This window comes from Protopterus annectens, chromosome 12.part0 (genome assembly GCF_019279795.1).
Source record: "Protopterus annectens isolate FY-2018-M chromosome 12.part0, PAN1.0, whole genome shotgun sequence".
NCBI lineage: Eukaryota > Metazoa > Chordata > Ceratodontiformes > Protopteridae > Protopterus > Protopterus annectens.
Window position 1 is genome coordinate 229,079,288 of NC_056746.1, and position 18,766 is coordinate 229,098,053.

The following is an 18,766-nucleotide window of genomic DNA, read 5'->3' on the forward strand; positions in this document are numbered from 1 at the left end:
TTGCCAGCCTGGTGCACAACCTTTTACAGAAGGCACATACACGCACACACTCACACTTAGGGCCAATTTAGAGTGTCCAATCCACCTACAGCATGTCTTTGGGATGTGGGAGAAAACTGGAGCACCCAGGGGAAACTCAAGCAAACTGCGGGAGGACATGCAGACCGAGAATCGAATTGGAGAACCTCTTGCTATGAGGCAGCAATGCTAACTGCTGCACCACCATGGCCACCCATTTATGGGGATATAATAAGATGAATAATTTAGGATCATAGCTTAAAAAGACAACCATTATGGCAACCAACGATATGTGGGTAGAGACTAAGCAAAAGATAATACAAAAAAACGAGAAACTTGAAGCTCTTTTTTATGGCTATGGATAGTAAGATACAAACTGTACAAATGCTTTTATTTACAAGTTTTATATACGGTTCAGGCATACTTTTATCAACCAGAGGTAAAGTTGTGGACAATAATTAATAGAGTTGATGGAATTTATCTGGGAGGGAAACAGTGCAAGAGTTAAGTCGGACAAGTTGATCTTTCAAATGGAACAAAGTGGTTCATGATTACCTGATTTTAAGAGCTATTTTAGAGCTACACAGTTGAGGTTCATATACATTAACACAAGCAGGAGGTTATAATTCAAAATGAAAAGGGGTTATGATGAGGCAGGGGGATGTTCAAGAAAAAGAGAGCGACAGAGAGAGTTTGGAAGCAGATCCTGAAAGAGAATAACAACAACCAGAATATTATATTCATAAAGCTGCAGAAAGTATTCTAAGAACTAAGCCAACACAGGAATGGAGAAATGAGATTTTACCAATAGGGATGACTGCAAGTAAGTGTACAGAAAATAGGCAAAAGGTGTCTGGAATCTACTGGAGAAAACTGGCAAAAGAGCCAAAGTGTTGGGAGCAAATAATTAGAGGGGGAAAGGTAATAAAGTGGGAAAAGGCAAAGAAGATGTTTGGAATGCAGGCTAGAGACTGTCTTCCCTACCAGGGACTAATACAGTATAAACAATGAAAAAGGGATAGAGGAATATTAAGTGAAATACCTGCGCTGCTGGAATTTTTGGTTGAATCTAGAACAGAAGATGCTGTTAAAAACGGATAATTAGTAGTGCATATAAAATATTGCATTACAACTATAAGAATCAATCAGAGGTGGTTAGAAGAGATTGGAAAAAGAGACTGGAAAAGCAATTTTAAAGAGAACAATGGGAGGGGACACACACACACACAAATTATATATGTATATGGCTCCCAAATGTGCAATAAAGAACAGAAATTTAAGGATCTCTGCTTGAAAGTGTTTGCACAGATATTTTTGTGCCCTAAACAGACTTCAAAGCAGTTTTCCTTTTTCCTCAGAGAGCAAATGTTGGAGGTGTGATTGGGAATGAAAGTGGTACATAGGAATGTGTGTTTTAGGACTTTAATGAGTTGGCAGATTTTAAAAATTTGCTGCAGAGTACACTGTTACAACTAGTGAGTGAGCAAATTGTTTTAATAAAGGAAATAATTTTTTGAGGTGGGTCACATGATCTGAACTGCCTAGGAGCAGTAACTCCTTACTGAGTTTAATTCTGTTGGCTGCCAAAAAAGCAATTATTAGTAAAGGGAAATGAAAGTCTAAACCAGCTGTACTTGAAATACTGAACACTATAAAAGAGATAAAAGAAGTGAAAAGGGCAGGGGGGGGGGCTTTGTCCCTGCATAAAACAGTCTTTGTTTTTCAACATTATGGAATCAGATATTCTAGGTTTCGATAATATGAGTTTTAGATATTATGACATAAATCCATTCTGAGGACATGCAACAGGTGTTAAAGGACACAAAGAAACCTGCTACTAGAAAATCACACATCAGTAAGAGGATAAAATTTTCTATTTGGTGCCCATCCAAGAATCAGTATCTTTTTAAGGCTCAGACTTTGTGATTCTCCAGTATTTGCATGCATTATTATCCTATGGCCTTTCTTATTCTTCTATCAAGATTCATCTATTAGCCATTTTGCTTGTCTGACCCTGAATTCACCCCTTCTACCCTGCCTCTGGTGAAACAGTTTTTGAAAGGAGTGTCACATATCCGTCCACCTAGCAGACAGGTGGCACCTGCCTGAGGTCTTAATTTTATCTTAGAATAACTTGCACTGTCATCTTTTGAACCAGTTCATGAGGCTGATTTGAGGTTCTTATCTTGTAATAGTGTTACTTTTTACTCTTATCTCTGCAAGAAGATGATCAGAGTTACAAACTCTTATGGTGAGTTATTCCTATTTCTCGTTCCACAGAGACTGGGAAACTATAGGAACAAATCTTTACTTTATGCCGATGGTTGTTTCAGAAATTGCATTATGGCAGGTTATACAACTTCTTGTTTTCTTTCCAGAGCCTAAAACTGACAGGAAAGAATTCTGCACACTATGGATGTCAATAGGCATGTCTGATCTTTGGCAGGAGTTCCCATATGGCTTAAGGCTACTGCAACAGTGATTATATGATACATAGCACACAATATAGTTTTTTTTTTAATGTTGTTTCCAAATCTTTCTGGGAGTTTTCTTAATGCTCACAGCATGGAAAAAAGAAGATCTGCATCAATCCTCTAGCACAACTAAGATAAAATGACTAATGTTAACTACCAGTATGATGTCCTCAGATTATACCTTGCTAAAACGACGAGTCTTGCTTTCTATTCTCTGCTCAATGACTTTTCTCCAATGCTGTGTCTTGCTGCTGGTATAAGAATCTGTATTTGTTGAACAGATAAGCTGAATACAAGGTTGTGTCCGACTTTCATCTGTAGGAGTCTGTAATCCAGTGGGTGAAGCTGGCTGTGAAAGTTCTTGAGCAGCCAGTACAAGTACCTGTGAGGGGGAAAAAAACAGCACCATTAACACTGCAGTTAATTCCAAATTATTTTAGTTTAACATACCTAGTTTTTACTAAATATATGAGCAATTCAGAAATGGAAGACATTAAGAAAATACTGAAGTGGCAAGTTAAAAAATGTATGAGTGGTGCAGCTGAAGTGTACAACATGTCTCAAGATATTAAAATGAAGAACATTTTGTTTCTTTTTCTGCCATCATCAACATTCACAGGTATGTACTAAGCTAAAGATACCAGGGCCTTTATAAGCCTAGCTGTGCAACCCAACCCAATTGTGCCCCTATGTATCATGGGCACTATTAAGAGAGGGTATGCTGGGAAGTTTCTAGAGGTTATGTGAGAGGTATGTAAATTGGGCCATTATGGTCTGCCTCTTGCTATCAGAGACATGGAGGGCCAAAGCTGTGGTGAATTTCTGATTTCCCAGCCACTGGTAAAGGTTACGCTTAAACAAGGTTAGAGATGGACTTTGTTTCACATAGATGGGAAGTCTGTTCCAGAGCAAGGGGATCTTTTTAGACACTTTTAACTTTTAAGTTTTGTTCATCACCTACTACATACTCTCAAGATATAAGTGCCTTTTACAAAACTAGGACATAAAACACAAATACCGGCAGAAAAGTATCTTGTTAGATACACAAAGGCTGACTAAAGATTACAGTGTTTACATGGGTTTCTTTTTACTCCTCTTAACAACTGACCATGCCACTAATGCCTTAAGTAAAAGAAGAAAGGATGTATTCATCATATCTGCTGATCTGTAAAGCAGGACCTCTGCATTGGTAACTGTTCTGAGTTCCTCTTCAGATATCCCCATCTTGGTGTGTACTGAAATCACTTTACCATCTACTCTCAAAAGAACGTTATTACTACTAATAAAATGATCCTGTTCTGCAGTTTTTGTTTGGGAGAAGGTGATTTTCCAAGTACACCACACTCCAGACTAGAACAACACACTCAGACAAATCCAGTGTTCCTTACTTTGAATGCAATGAAATTAACAAGTACTATCTGAAATATTAAAACATAATAATAATAACAATAATAAAATCAATGGTGGATGGTGACTTCAAATCAAGAAGGCTGGAGAAGGTAGTCAAAAGAAGCAGAGCTAACTGCAAAGGGTGAGGCTATATTACAGCAGGGTCAACATTGACTGTGCTCACAATTTTACATATATAATTTTACATACACTGCTGAGTGTATGATAAATAGTCTACCAACACTGGTCTTCCTCACACCCCAGAGCATATTTAAGAAAAAAAAACTCATTTAAGAGCCAACCACAAAAACTCAGCATCTCTAAACATATAAAGGTTGGTCTTGCCTGCATGAAAACTACTTATGAGTACGTGATGTAATAAACATATACTGTACTATGAGGTAAAGTGGATCTTGCACAGTGATTATAAATAAAAAGTAAAGAAATGGAGAAATCCCACTGCACCACTTTAGTTTATTATTCTCATGCCAAGATAATTTGCCAAAAAGTACTACAATATATTTTTAATGTGGAGCTTTAGTCCATGATCTAAGCACCATGGCCATGGACTAATATGACATAGCTGCTCTTGGAGGATATGGGTGTTAATTACAGCTCTGCAAACCTGATCAGAGTTCTGTGATGTCAGCAAAACAGAAGCTGGAGAGTAACCATTTCAGACTGGGTCCCTGAGGGAATACTATTAGTAACTAGTGTTTTTAAGGAAAGTGTTCCACCTACCCTAACAGAACGGGCTCTCTGTTAACTAATTCAATATCCATTAAGTTGTACAAGGGGTTAATTTTTAGACCAGTCAGTTTATTAAAGATTTTGGACTATCGTATAGTGTCAATGGACTTTAAAAGTCCAAGTAGACAGTATGTACTGACTTATCATCATCCAAAGACTTGGTAACTCTTTCAACAAAGTCACTCAGGCAGAATCCGCATTTCACAAAGCCAGACTTTAGGGTCAAGTAACTGTAAGCTACCATATCAATATTTTTTAAATTCTATGATGATGACATTTCATTACTTTACACATTAGGCTAGCGAAGCTAACTGGTCTGTAGTTCCCAGGGTCAGAGGTTGACTCACTCTTGCGGAAGAGAACTACCACAGCCGTTATCCAAGCTTCTGAAACATAGCCAGTGGAGAGTCTGAAGCTAAATGGGTCTATAAGGATCATCTGGGAGAGCTTCATAAACAAGAAAACAGCCTCATATGCTATCTGAATCACTATTTATGTTCTTTGTTCTCTTTTAAGTTTGATTTTAGAATGGTGGGATTTGAGGATTTTTTTTTCTCTTACTGCAGTTCTTTTTTAATGTTGGGATTTCACCACATGAGTTTGTTTCTGAACTTGGCATTATACTTGTGAAGAAAAGGGAGACAGGAACTTACGCAGGAGCTTAAGTGTTAGCACAAACCAGTGGTAAAGGTGGCCATTTTTGCTATAGGGTCATTAATTGGTATGGAATTTTTGAGATTAAGAAGATCTGAGGCAAGAAGTCAGCCTTGGAGAAGTCTCTGAAAACAGCGGGATTCAAAGGTACCATTGGATGGGATCTAATGGAAAATATTAGAGCATGACAGTCTGAGCTGACTAGTGAGGGGATAACTTCATGTGTGTTGAGGTGCAATACTGGTGAGAACCAGATCAAGAGGTAGGCACTAACTGGTTTAGAGAGTAGGTAGAGAGTATCTTCAGGAACAGTTGTGCATATTTATTTTCGGTGGTATATATTAGTCAGTTGATGGAATGGATAATTAAAATCATCCAGGATAACTGTGTTGAGTTTGTCTGTAAAGAATTCTAACTTGTAAAGGTGGTTTTGTGGTCTATGGGGATCACAGCAGGGGTCCTGTAATTGGCCATGATATGAAAGGGAGGTGTACATGCAGTTATCACAAACTGTATGAATTCTAGGTCATTATCCAGCTGGAACAGGCTTGAGGTGATGGGATTATGAATAAAGACTGTTACATCCCTGCCGAGGGCAGAGCCATCCTCATCTGGTGGTCTGAAGGAGTTGCAGGTAGTAAATCCACGTACAGAAGGGAGTATTATCACTACGATTAAACCACATTTTCTGTGACTATGCAGATGTCTATGCTTTTAAGGGTTAGTAAGGCTTCATGGGCAAGTAGTGCCAAGTTGGTATAGACCTGATTTGGAGATGCTGGGCTGGCAGATGCAGGAGACTGATTTGCCTAAAAAGGCAGCAAGAGGCCAGAAAATGCTTTAGCCAATATGAGGAAGACATGTGAAGACAGATGAAGCAGGTAGAGCTGTCAGACATCTCCTCTCAGAATGGCACACATTAGATCTCTTTGGAAAGACATCAATAACAGAGCAAGTAGTTGAAGTTAATTTTCTGTTTGTACTATCACTACAATGACAGGAATACACTACTCAAGACTATTTTCCTGCCAGCATCAGAAACGTACTCAAACAGCACAACAAAGCCTTGGTATGCTCTAAAGAAGTGTGACACAGGTTGTTCACACTTGTGTGAACAATAACCATGTAGCATACCTGCATGGGGTGAGAGAACTAGAGCTCCCTAAAGACACTGCAAATTCTGTCACACAAGAGGCATCCACCCTATTTTTGCTCAGGCTAGTGAGTGTTGCACACCAGTACGCCTCACTATGGAAACACCTATGATTAGGATGTTATGGGGAGTGGCAGTGTTTGGTGGTTTACAGAGGTTAGGCATGCTACCTGTATGCCTCATGTTTATTGAGTTAATAGGGGGCACTGTCATGTGAGCTGTAGGCGAGTTATCTGTAGGTTGATGAGGTTCAGTAATGTGGTGCCTAAAAGGCCTTTGAGGTTTTGATAAGGATTTATTAGTATTTCAGAATACATAAGTTTAGTGCTGATGTTATGATGTAATGCTGTATTATTTCTGTTGCTGGTGTAGTTTGAAAGGTTCCCTTTCCATTTAAATCAGTATTGCACCTCTCACTTGTAGACGCAGTGCTTGGTAACAATATTGGCTTGTCAGTAACCATGAGACAGTTACTACACTGTCTCAAGTTACCTAGTAAGAAAGCTGCTAACAGATGAGATAAGGAGACTGCATTCCAATGGCATGCAGACATCTGACACAATTCAGTAAGAAAATTTAGTTTAGAATATTTCAGTTCTGTCTTTGCAAGTACTTGTTCCTCACTACAGAGCAATCATATATATAACCCCTCTAAACCCACTGCACCCATTTGTCAAGCACAATATTGAAATAAGGATTTTCTGGAGTTGATTGCTTCCCTATAGTTTTTTAGAAAGAAAATACTGTAATAGTAATACTCTAGGGTTTACCACTTTTGAATATACACATTTGATTAGGAAGCTGTAATAAGGTTCTAAGGATCCTTCTATTTAAAATGCAGACTATTTATTCAGAACAGTGGTGAAAAGCACACCTTAGTGCACAACAGCAAAGTAATATTTTGGACTGTTTCCCAAGAGGAGAATTTAACTAGATGCACACTAGCTGTGGTTTATCACAGTGTTGCACATAGTTCTTTTCTTTTTCTGAACATCATTGGTATCAATTTTAGTGACTCTTCACTACAGCTTGATATGAAAATTGGGGAATATATTTTTTTATTAGGTGTTCAGAACCAAATCCTGTGTCAGGAAAAAAACTGCTAGGCATAAGACCAAATCCAACACATGCTAGGAAAGTAAGTAAGGAGAACAAAATGAAAAAGAATTGTAAGCTATAACTCACATCCAGCATATCCAAGCGCTGTCGCACACTGTAGTTAACAGCATAAAATTCAGTAGTCAGGTACTGGGTCACCTGTGAAAAAAATAAATAAAATACAAATTAACTAAATAAATATAAGTAATACATTTTTCAACATGTATCTACCCATATGCTATGGCAGTCTGTCTCCATTGGGCATTTTCTATGCACAGTTACATACTAAAAAGTAATTGAGTCATTTTCTCTCTCTGCTTTCATATTCTGATCCTGCTGACACTCATACTTGCCAAACTTTCTTCTCTAAGATCTATAAAATATTATTACCTGGAGATTTAAGGTACAAAAACCAACAGCAGTGATTATATTAATACTAATACTACAATCCATGTAGTATCCTTTTAAGTTAATCATTCTTTACTTCACTGGGGGTTGTCGCTGTATCGGCTCTATTTAAACACTATATGTTTCAACAAAAGGACATGCCAATAGGACTAGAGTCTGACAACACAAGGCTTCCCAAAAGAATACCAAAAGTTAAGGAGGAAACGGCAAGATAAAAATTTAGATTTTTAGCCCTCAGTTTTATTAAAATGTGTCACATATGAGCAAGCACATAATTGTTACCAGACAATCTGTCTGAACTGTTTAACTGTTCATCATTCCCAGTAAATGCCCATTTGTCAGTATGATTCAAATTTGTAACATCTGGTTTACATCAGTGCAATACATCAAACACAATTCATAGAATCCACAGAATTTAAAATGTTTTATGAGCAAGACTGCCTCAAAGCTGCAACAGGAAACTTGAAAGGCCACAGTTCACATTCCAGTCTAGAGGCAGTTTTGCTTTAGGTAAGTTGCAGAGCACAGGTTCATAGGTTCATAGGTTCATACTAGGCTATCTGCCCTAGGGCATTTATAAGCCCAGCCAGAGTGTGTGTGGCTTTCACCACCCCTTAGGATGAGAATACTATATCCATTAGTTTGCTGTGCCTCTGTCCAGCAGTGACACAGAGATGATTCCCGGGGTAAACCTACGATCTCCCATCCACTCGTCAAGATTTCTCTTGAACAGAGTCAGTGAGGGGCTCTGCCTCACATGGACTGGGATTCTGTTCCATAGTGTAGGGAGTCTCTGGGTGATGAATCTGTTCCTCCAGCACGTCCTATTTATATCCGTGTTGAGGTTTAAGTCTCTTGCTCTCGTGGCTCTGGTGGATTTGGATTTTTGAGGTGGTGCATGTCCATTAATTCCGGGTTGGACATGGCCTTGTATGTCAGGCACAGATCACCTCTGAGCAGGCGGTATGCGACTGAATAGAGCTGGAGTTTCTTCAGTCGGGCATAATATGACATATGTTTGAGCCCCTTTATCCTTTTGGTGAGGAACTTTTGGGGTCTTTCCAACTGCTGCAGGTGTCGGGTAAGGTACATTCCGAATGGGGCATTGTACTCAATCATTGGTCTGATAAGTGAAGAGTACAGGGGTACAATGACCTCTCCTGATCTAGATGTGAATCCCTTCATGATCAGGTGGGCAATGTAGAAGGTCTTCCTAACCACTTTGGCAATGTGAGTGTCAAAAGAGAGGTTACTGTCAACTTGGGTCCCCAGGTCCCTGATAACTTCTTCCGTGTTTAATGGATTACCACCTATGTGGTAATTATGGGTTACCTTGTTTTTCCCAAAGGGTATGACTATACATTTTTTGGCATTTAGCTTAAGGCCATGGCTCTGGCACCAGTTATCCATTTCTATGAGACCTCTCTGGAGGATGTCTGTGTCTGATGGAGTGTCAATTATGGTGCCCAGTTTGCAGTCATCTGCAAATTTTGTCAGCCACAATCCCCCATGTTTGCCTGCACTTCAGAAAAATAAATGCCGAACAAGAGGGGCCCAGGACTGAGCCCTGTGGGACACTGCTCGTGACTGGCTTAGAGTCTGACATGGCACCAGCAACTCTAACCCTATGTGTTCTGTCCTTGAGCCAGTTTGCAACCCATCTTGTGACATATGGGTTTACATCTAAGCTGGTGAGCTTTTCTATGATGCCCGAGTGGGGTATTGTGTCGAGCGCTTTTGCTAGGTCAAGGTAGGCTGTGTGAACTGCCTCACCCTCATCAATGGCCTTAGTGACTGTTTCCAAAGTCGACCAAGTTCAAGAGGCAGGATCTGCCCTTGACAAAGCCAAATTGGGTAGGATCCAGTGTCTGTAGGTCCCCAATGTCTTTATTTATGAGTTCCATTATGATCCTCTCCATAGCTTTGCAGACAAGGCTCGTCAAGCTTATGGGGCGGTAATTTCCAGGGTCCGTAGAAGCACCGCCTTTGTGGAGTGGGACCACAGTTGCCGTCACGCCATTCTTTGGGTACGTATCCTGCAGTAAGGCTAAGATTAAACAACAGCCTTATGTGTGGGTTTAGTTCCTCATTGAGTTCATGTAGCACACAGCCGGGGACACCGTCCGGTCCCATTGATGCTGCGTTTTTGCTTTAGAGAGAGCAGCTCTCACCTGGGCATCTGAGATGTTTGGGAGGCTAGACTCTGGTGGGATAGATATTTCTCCTTTTGGGGGGGAGGGAGGGGAGAAATTTGCACTGAACCTGTCTGCCAGTATGTTGGCAATGTCTGTGGGATCAGTGATTTTTATCATTTTGGACTCATTCTGAGCATATCTGGGAGTTTCCACCCAGGTTTCTAACATAGCTAAAGAAGGCCTTATGATTGTCTTTTGTGTCATTAGCGATTTTTCTCTCAAAGTTGGCCTTGGATGATTTTATGAGTGATCGTAGTTTTTGCTAGTATTGATCAGAGATGCCTTCCCTTTTAGGGATTTTGCTCTGTCATGTAGTAGCTTTCTCCTCTTGTTGTAGAGTTTGTTTATGGCTGGGGTCCACCAGACCGGGCGCCTGCCTTTGGTGGAAAGGGTCTTGATTTTATTAGGGATTGCTTGATCCATACATTCCTGGAGGTGCTCGTAGAAGGCATTTGTAAGGGTTTCAGCAGCGTGGGTTGTGGTTTCCACTGGCTCGGGGGCCTTGAAGGATACCACTCCAGTTTTAAGAAGTGTGAAGTTTGCTTTTGAGAAGTTCTTCACTGTGGTCTTTTTTGCTGGGGGTGGGGACGGGATGTGGATCTCCAATGAGATTAATTTATGGTCTGATTTCACCAATGAGGGATATACTTCCAGTGTGGAGCATTTTGTCCCCATGTTTGTGATGATCAGGTCTAGTATATTTTCTCCTCTTGTGGGAATGGTGACTAGTTGTTCCATAGCATTTGAGTTTATGAACTCCAGGAACCTTTGGGCTAGGGTGTTGGGGCTTGAGTAATGTTCCCAATCTATGTTTGGGTAGTTGAAGTCACCCAATATGATGGTGTTTGGAGAGACATTCATACTCTCCAGTGTCTTCAGGAAGGCTGTGTGGGTTTCCTGAGTTTGAGTAGGTGGTCTGTAGCATGCTACAAACTGTAGGGCAGTTTTACCTATGGTTAATTGCACCTGGATGGTCTCCGATGCTTTATGCGTTGCCACTAACCTGGAGGTGTGGGTATCCTTTATGAATATGGATACTCCCCTCCTTTTGTGGTTCGGTCCAGATTTTGGGGCCGGAACGCATGATATGAGGTATAACCTGATAGTGCTGGGGTGCTCTCAGGAGCCTTGAACCAGGTTTCAGTCACAGCACAGACATCGATGTTCTCCATACTGAGGAGGGCTTGAGGGCGTGCATCTTGAGGTTTAGACTTCTGGCATTGAGCAGTATTACCCTTAGTTTTTCTCCATTTTGTTTTCTAGGGCGGTAGGTTTATCATTTGAGCCTTGCCTAAAAAGGCACTATGGGGTGGCAAGAGCCTTTGCCAATATCCGGAAGCCCAGGGTGACAGGTGCAAGCCGTCCCTTGTGAAGCAGCGTGGCTTGTCAAGCATGTCATCCCAGGCAGACAGACATTGGATCCCCTTAGAATGACACCAGTAATTAAGCCAATTATTAAAGCTGATCATTTTGTCTCTGTATTGTGGCATCATTCTTGGTGAGGGTAGGATACTGCTCAGGGTCAGGGTCATACCGGCCTGGGCTACATAATCTGAGAGCTCCTCTATGTCTCTTTTCATGTAGTCCAGGGAGGTACATCTCAGGTCGTTCACACCGGCATGGACAATGACTGAGTCATACTTGTACTTGCTGTGGAGTGACCTGAGTGCTTGTGTTATGTGGCGGATTATAGCGCCTGACAGGCAGCTTACTGTGATCTTTTCCTTGTTCAGTCTGGTGAGTGGGACGTCAGTGTGTCTGACTATGGAGTCACCTATAACAAGTGTGTCTGGCATTGTGTTTGGCCTTAAGGGCTGTGACTGTTTAGCACACTGACTTTGAGAACTATGTGTTGCATGTCTTATGTCTTGAGGTGGCAGTTGCTTGGGTGTCTGCTTTGGAGGCCTCTGTAGTTTTGGTAGATTTTTGATCAGTGCCTCCAAGTATGTCTTTGTGTGTTTATGTGTTTGTTTTGCAGTTGTGATAGTTCCATGTGAAACTGGGTTTGTGGTGTGCGTGGTTTCCTTCTCCTCCTGTCTGGTCTTGCCAGTCCTGAGTTGAGAGAGCTCAGCCTCCAGTTTGACTATATAGTTGCATCTCTCACATGTATTTGTGTTTTGTGGAAGAAGGAGTGGGTTGTCTGTGTACATGAGGCAATTGTAACATTGCCTCAAGATGCCCAGATTCACCAGCTGAACAGGAGAGGACGCTAGCAACTGACCCTTCGACATGCTAGAAAAAGTGAAAAAGTTTGCTGTGTAACTGAGTCAGAAGGGACCTATAGGAAATGGGTACTCAAGGGATTCTAGGCTAATGTAGTACTTTGTTTAGTATATAAGTATTTTACCTATATAAAAAATGCTTTAGGAGCAAGTGCTGAGCTTTTGAGATGGAGAATAGACTGTTTAAATTGCAAGTAGAGAAATTCTAAGGGAAAAATTGAAGAGCAGACTTTACGGAGCCAGAAATAGTTTAACCTTGTTTAACCGGCGCTGCCCGAAGGTGCTCTATGGGCAACTCCGTGCTAAATCACGCAAAAGCGCGCTTTATAGCAGGGGGTTGAAAAGAGCTAGGAATTGACCCAAAATGGCCAATAGACTACAAGTTTCTGGCTGGAACCACTGCTCTAGGGACAAATAGGCTGCTCAGTGCTTCCCACTCTCACTGGTGAACAAAGAAGCTTCACTTTATCCAAATAAGGATATGGAATAGCACAGGAACCAAGCCAAAGCCCAGAGATCAGCAAACTCTGAAGACTGGACTATTCTAGTTCAGTAAGGCGGGAAAACAAGATTTTTTTTTTTTTTTTTTTTTAGAAAACAGACAGTAAATGCTTTTAAATGGCTAGCGCACTTGAGTGTGTTAGCCTACAGGTAAAATTAAGCAACAAATAACTTTTTAAAAGTGCAAAACAGTTAATCAACACAAAAACAGTTTAAATAGAATGCAGAGCTGTATAAACAGGCGGAAATGCAGTCGCTAAGCAGTAAATAATCAAAAAGCCAGAAAAAAATACTTAAATCAGGAAAAAGTCACTCTTTTGCTCTCTGCTGCTTGTAGAACTCTGCAGGACACCACGAAGAGCTGTGCTGAGTTGAATACAAGCGAAAAAGCGCGCTAAAGCAGGCTTTATTACAGGGGGCTGAAAAGAGCTAGGAATTGACCCAAAATGGCCAATAGACCACAAGTTTCTGGCTGGAACCACTCCTCTAGGGACAAATAGGCTGCTCAGTGCTCCCCACTCCCACTGGTGAACAAAGGTGTTATTGCAAGAAAGGACTACGAGGATTGCTAGGCATATTAACATCCTTACGTTGCTGACTGAGCAGCAGCAGGAATCACCTCTACTTATGAAAGTAGTCTTGTGTGCCATGTCTGACAGAGGAATAAACCAAAACTGTTCCATCTCACAAAAAGAGACCGCGTGGAGAAAAAAATGTTGAAAGTGCTTAAGTAACGTAACAAATAGTAAGTAACACCAAAAAACAACCAAGTCGACACAGCAGGATGACCAATACACAATATCATACAATGTCCATACGACTGTATTAATTCCAAGAAACGAGGGACGGCGAATACGGTGAATACAAATTGATTTATTCCAAGGTGAAAAAAGACTGATATCACAAACACAAAACCCATAATGGAAGTCACAGAAAAAATGTAGTTAAGCGCTTTCCCCTGGAATCAATCCCAGGCTTCTTCAGAACATTTTAAAAATAAGCAACCATGTGCTTAAATAACCACTCGTAACATCATTTTATATTATATTATATTGCATTAGAGTAACTTAAATGTTTGTATTTTTATTGTAATAATACATTTTTAATAGTGGGTTTGGGTGTTTAATGGATTGAAAGTTTGTAGCTTATTTTATTTAAACGAACTATGGTGATCAATGATGTGGGGGTCACATGACGTTACGAGTGGTTATTTAAGCACATGGTTGCTTATTTTTAAAATGTTCTGAAGAAGCCTGGGATTGATTCCAGGGGAAAGTGCTTAACTACATTTTTTCTGCGACTTCCATTGTGGGTTTCGTGTTTGTGATATCAGTCTTTTTTCAGCTTGGAATAAATCAATTTGTATTCACCGTCCCTCGTTTCTTGGAATTAATACAGTTGTATGGACACTGTATGATATTGTTTATTGGTCATCCTGCTGTGTCGACTTGGTTGTTTTTTGCTTAAGTAACATATTACTCTGGTCAATAGTTAAATTTATAATAAGCACAATGAATACAGACAAGAATAAAACAGTCTTACATCAATTGTGTCCACCACAGTAACTGCAACCATTGCTCTCTGTCGTAATCTCAGAAAACCATCAATACTAAATTTGTCTTCCAGGTGAATCAACACTTTGGCAAGCTCTATGCTGACCTAAGAGAAACACAGAATGAGAAAGGATGAAACATACATACAGAACATATGAAAAAAAATAAACAGATTAACAGTACTTTAAAAAATCTAAATCACACAAACATATGTTTAATAACAATATAACAGAAAAACCACACACTAAAAACTTAAGCAGGTTTCCAAAATAAAAAAGTGTGTGTGTGTGTGTGTGTGTGTGTGTGTGTGTGTGTGTGTGTGTGTGTGTGTGTGTATGTGTGTGTGCGTGTGTCCATGGCATCTAATTTGCCCTAAGCTTTCCTAGCAGTGATTCCTGCAATTATAAGCACGTGACCACTGAAGACTGCTGCAGTACAAATACGAGCATCGTTTGACAGTTGTAGTTTCCTGAGCAAAGTCTGCTACTAAAGCTCCTTTCAAGTGGAAAGGTACAGTTCTTATACACACTGAACAACTGCAAGGAAAAATGCCCAGACATTAACTTGTAAAAGAAATTATACAGACACACAACTGCCATTAAACAAACAGCAGTCAACCTGAACCCAGCATAAGCACTTAAAATAGCTTGTAGATGGAATGCCCTTTTCTGGTTGCAGAGACTGTATATTCATGGGGCAATATATTGAAGTACCTTACTATGTGAAAACATGATGTAATAATCAAGGCCCTGCGCCACCACCAGCCTGATACATACCCTCTCATACACAGCTTGCCTCCTCTCATCACTTGGAAATCAGAGGCTGTTAAGCACTCCAAATACTGTTCACTCATTCAATTAAATCAATACGTGAAGACAAACATGAAAAAAACTGTGACAAAGTTAGAATGGGAAAGGCAAGCATGGCAGGTGCTATTATTGAGAACAGAAAAATATACTAAATGCCCACTGTTAAGAGTATGACGTTCAACACCCTTACCCTATATTTCATCTATATTCTTCCTAGTCTCCTTTCTCACGTATTTGTAAAAACTGTGAACTAATGAGGGAGGTGGAAAAAGTCACTAACATATCATGAATCAAGTCATCAGGAAGGCCAGCTTTTGATTAGCACAGTCAGTTAGACATTTGTGTCTAGAAAAGTTTGGGTGAAAAGACCAAGAAGCAACTCAACACCATAACGAGCAGACCAATGATGAAAGGTTAATGCTGTGCCAGTCTGTCTCAAAAGAATGACTTCTCAAATGAAATGGTAAAGGCTAGTTATCAGCACAGTAACAAAACAAATTATTTGATAACCATACTGAAACAGTTTTTCTTTCTTTTTTTAAATAGCTTTATTAAATCCTATTTTATGCAGTAGCATAGGTACACACACAAAGAGAGAAAACAAACTTAGTAATATTTTCATTCAGTATACATGTTTGTTTTTAGAAATCATCACTCACTCCAACATTATATAAACTGCTCAATTCCTAGCTTCCTTTAAACTTCACCCCTCTTGCTAAACAGTATTCCATCACAGATCGTTCCCACAAAGATCATTTTACTAGTTGGCAGAGAAAAAAACAGAAATGGTCCATCTCACAAAAATCTGAGAGATTATGGAGATATATGCAGAAAAAAATGTTGAAATGCTAAGGTAACATGCTATGCTGGTCAATATTTATAATAAACACAATGAAATATCTCCACCTCAGTAACTGCAACCATTGCTCTCTGTCACAAATGCAGAAAACCATTTCTTTTATCTTCTTTACAATATTTAGTACTTCAACTGAACTTGGTTTAGATTTTGATTTCTATTTTCTACTAACTTTTTTTACATTTAGTACAGACTTACTATGTCTAGGCAATTCAAATACTATGTCCCAGCTCAAAGGAATCAATGCCTACGTTACAGTGATTTGCTCTCACAACACGTCTGACAAAGTACTCAGAAGGGAATTTTTAAAATCTCCCAACCTGTTACATTCTCAAAAATTTCCCAATTCCCCCTCCCTTTCCCATCACACCTTCAGCATTTGTTATTTACCTGAAGAAAGTCTATCTTGGGTATTAAAGCATTCTCCCATTGTTACTTTGTGAATTGACCATCTAATCTCTCTTCCCAATCCTTTCTAACTTTGATTGATTTTTATAGTTATCATGCAATGTTTTATATGACCTACTAATTATTCCTTTTTTAACAACAGCTTCTCTTCTAGCCCCAACAAAAATCTCTACCAGTGCTGGTCTTTCACTTGGCATTCCCCATCCCTTTCTCTTTGGCTATATTCTGTTATCAAGCCCTGGCAGGGAAAGAAGACTATAACTTGCAGTCCAAATTTCTGCTTGGTCTCACCCCATTCTATTATCTTTCCCACTCTAGGTATTTGTTCCCAAAACCTTGATTGCTTTGATAATTTTCTCCAGTAAATTCCGTCTCTCTCCCCAATTTTCTACACTCTGACTTGAAGTCATCACTACTGGTACATTTCACAATGCCTGTGTTGGCTTAGGCTTCTAGACTACTTTCTGTACTTTATTAATATAATAATACTCTGCATGTTTGTTGTTACTCTCCTTAAAATCATGCATCCAAAATTCTACTTTCTCCTTATTTCTTGAAGTCTCATCCCTGTTTCATCAACTCTGATTTATAACCTCCAGCTTGTGTTATGTATATGAATCTTAACTATGTAGCTGTAAAGTTTCCCTTCAGACCAGGTAATCATAAACCACCTTGTTCTATGGATATCATCAACTTCTCTACTTAACTAATGCCTCTTCCCCTCCAAAATAAGTGCCTTCAATTCTTTATTATTGTCCTCAACTTTTACTTTGGTTGTTAAAAATATGCCTGACCTGTACATAAAACTAAAGTAGCTAAAAACATTTTCACTGTTTGTATTTTACGATCCATAATCAATAATTTTTCAGCTGTATGTCTTTCATTTAGCCTACCCTAACATATGCTTAGAAGCCACAACAGAATTATTTTTAATTCATACACCTAAGCATGTTATCTCATCTTGCCCCCATAAATATGGGAACTGCTAAACCAATTCATTTGTGGGTACATAGCTTACTGTTACAGCTTTTATTTTATCTTCTTTAATTAGATAGCTTGAAAAAAATCTGAAACTGCTACAAAATGTTTCATAACACTGAAATGTCCTTTTATGCATTTAAGTACAAAATCATATCATCTGCAAATAAAGCTAACTTATCTTGATTACTGTACCACTTATATAATTGAATGTATGGGTCCCTTACAGTCTTTGGTAGTAACTCTTAATATAAATCAAATAACAAAGAGGAAGGAGGACACCCCTGCCTGGTTCCTCTGTTCAAACACAGCATGTCAGAGAGGAACCCTTGGAATTCTTGCATTTACCCCCCCCCCCAATATATCTTTCTAATTAACCATATTACTCTATTAGACAATGCAAATGGTACCATTATCCTACTTATTCAATCCCAGCTAACTGTATCACATGGTTCTGCTGTGTCATGACCCACTAACAATAGCCACACTGATCCAAACTTTTTGATCTGGCAACATATGTGCCATTCTCTTAGCTAGTACAGCTGTACATACTTCATAATTGTGGATTAAAATTGAAATAGCTCTATATGAATCTGAGTCTGACATCTTTGGGTAATACAGCCACCACAGCTCCCCCCCCCCAGGGATGCTTGTTCTCTCCCAATGTCAACAGGAATACAGTCTGTCCCTGGTGACTTCCCTGTTGATGTATTGTACATCACAGATTTTATCTCATCTCTTTGTGACTAAGATGTTGGTTGTTGGGCCTCACATTTCCTCTAACATTAATTTAACTAAGTCTTCCATAAATATTTCCATTTGTACCTTTTCTTGGTTTCCATGATTTCATAAAGTTTCCGAAAATGCTATAATACTTTTATAGGGTCCCTGGTTATTTTTCTTATTGTGGACTCCCTAAATCTGATGACAACTCTTTCTACCTTCTCTTGCCCAAGTTGTTCTGCTAAGTTTTTGAGTCTTTGGAGTTTTTATTAAAAAAAATAGTTGCTTAACAGCAACTTTTCAAAATTCATACATATGAAATGCTATCTTGTTTTTCCTTTAGCATTCTGTAGCTGCTCCTTTTACTGTTCTGTGAGAGATTCCCCTTATTCTGTAATACTTCAGTATCTGCCATCCCCTCTAAATAATCCCTGTACTTTCCCCCCATATCTCTTTCTCTTATTCTGCCAGGTTTTTAACTCCATTTTCATTTTGTCCTACTCACTAGCTATCCCTTCTGCAAATATTCTATATTCCAAAATAATACTCAACTCATTTCCACTACTAATTTCATAAA

General features: G+C 39.4%; 1 protein-coding gene across 1 annotated transcript in view; it reads right to left on the minus strand.

The window, feature by feature from the left end:
• The window catches only part of TELO2 (telomere maintenance 2), a 1,490,787-nt gene that overhangs the window by 632,216 nt on the left and 839,805 nt on the right, over positions 1 to 18,766 (minus strand). The window contains exons 14-16 of the mRNA XM_044089295.1: positions 14,405 to 14,521; positions 7,624 to 7,695; positions 2,674 to 2,874 (exon numbers count right to left, since the gene is read on the minus strand). Of these exons, the coding sequence (XP_043945230.1) occupies positions 2,674 to 2,874; positions 7,624 to 7,695; positions 14,405 to 14,521 (390 nt within the window). The remainder of the gene's footprint in view (positions 1 to 2,673; positions 2,875 to 7,623; positions 7,696 to 14,404; positions 14,522 to 18,766) is intronic.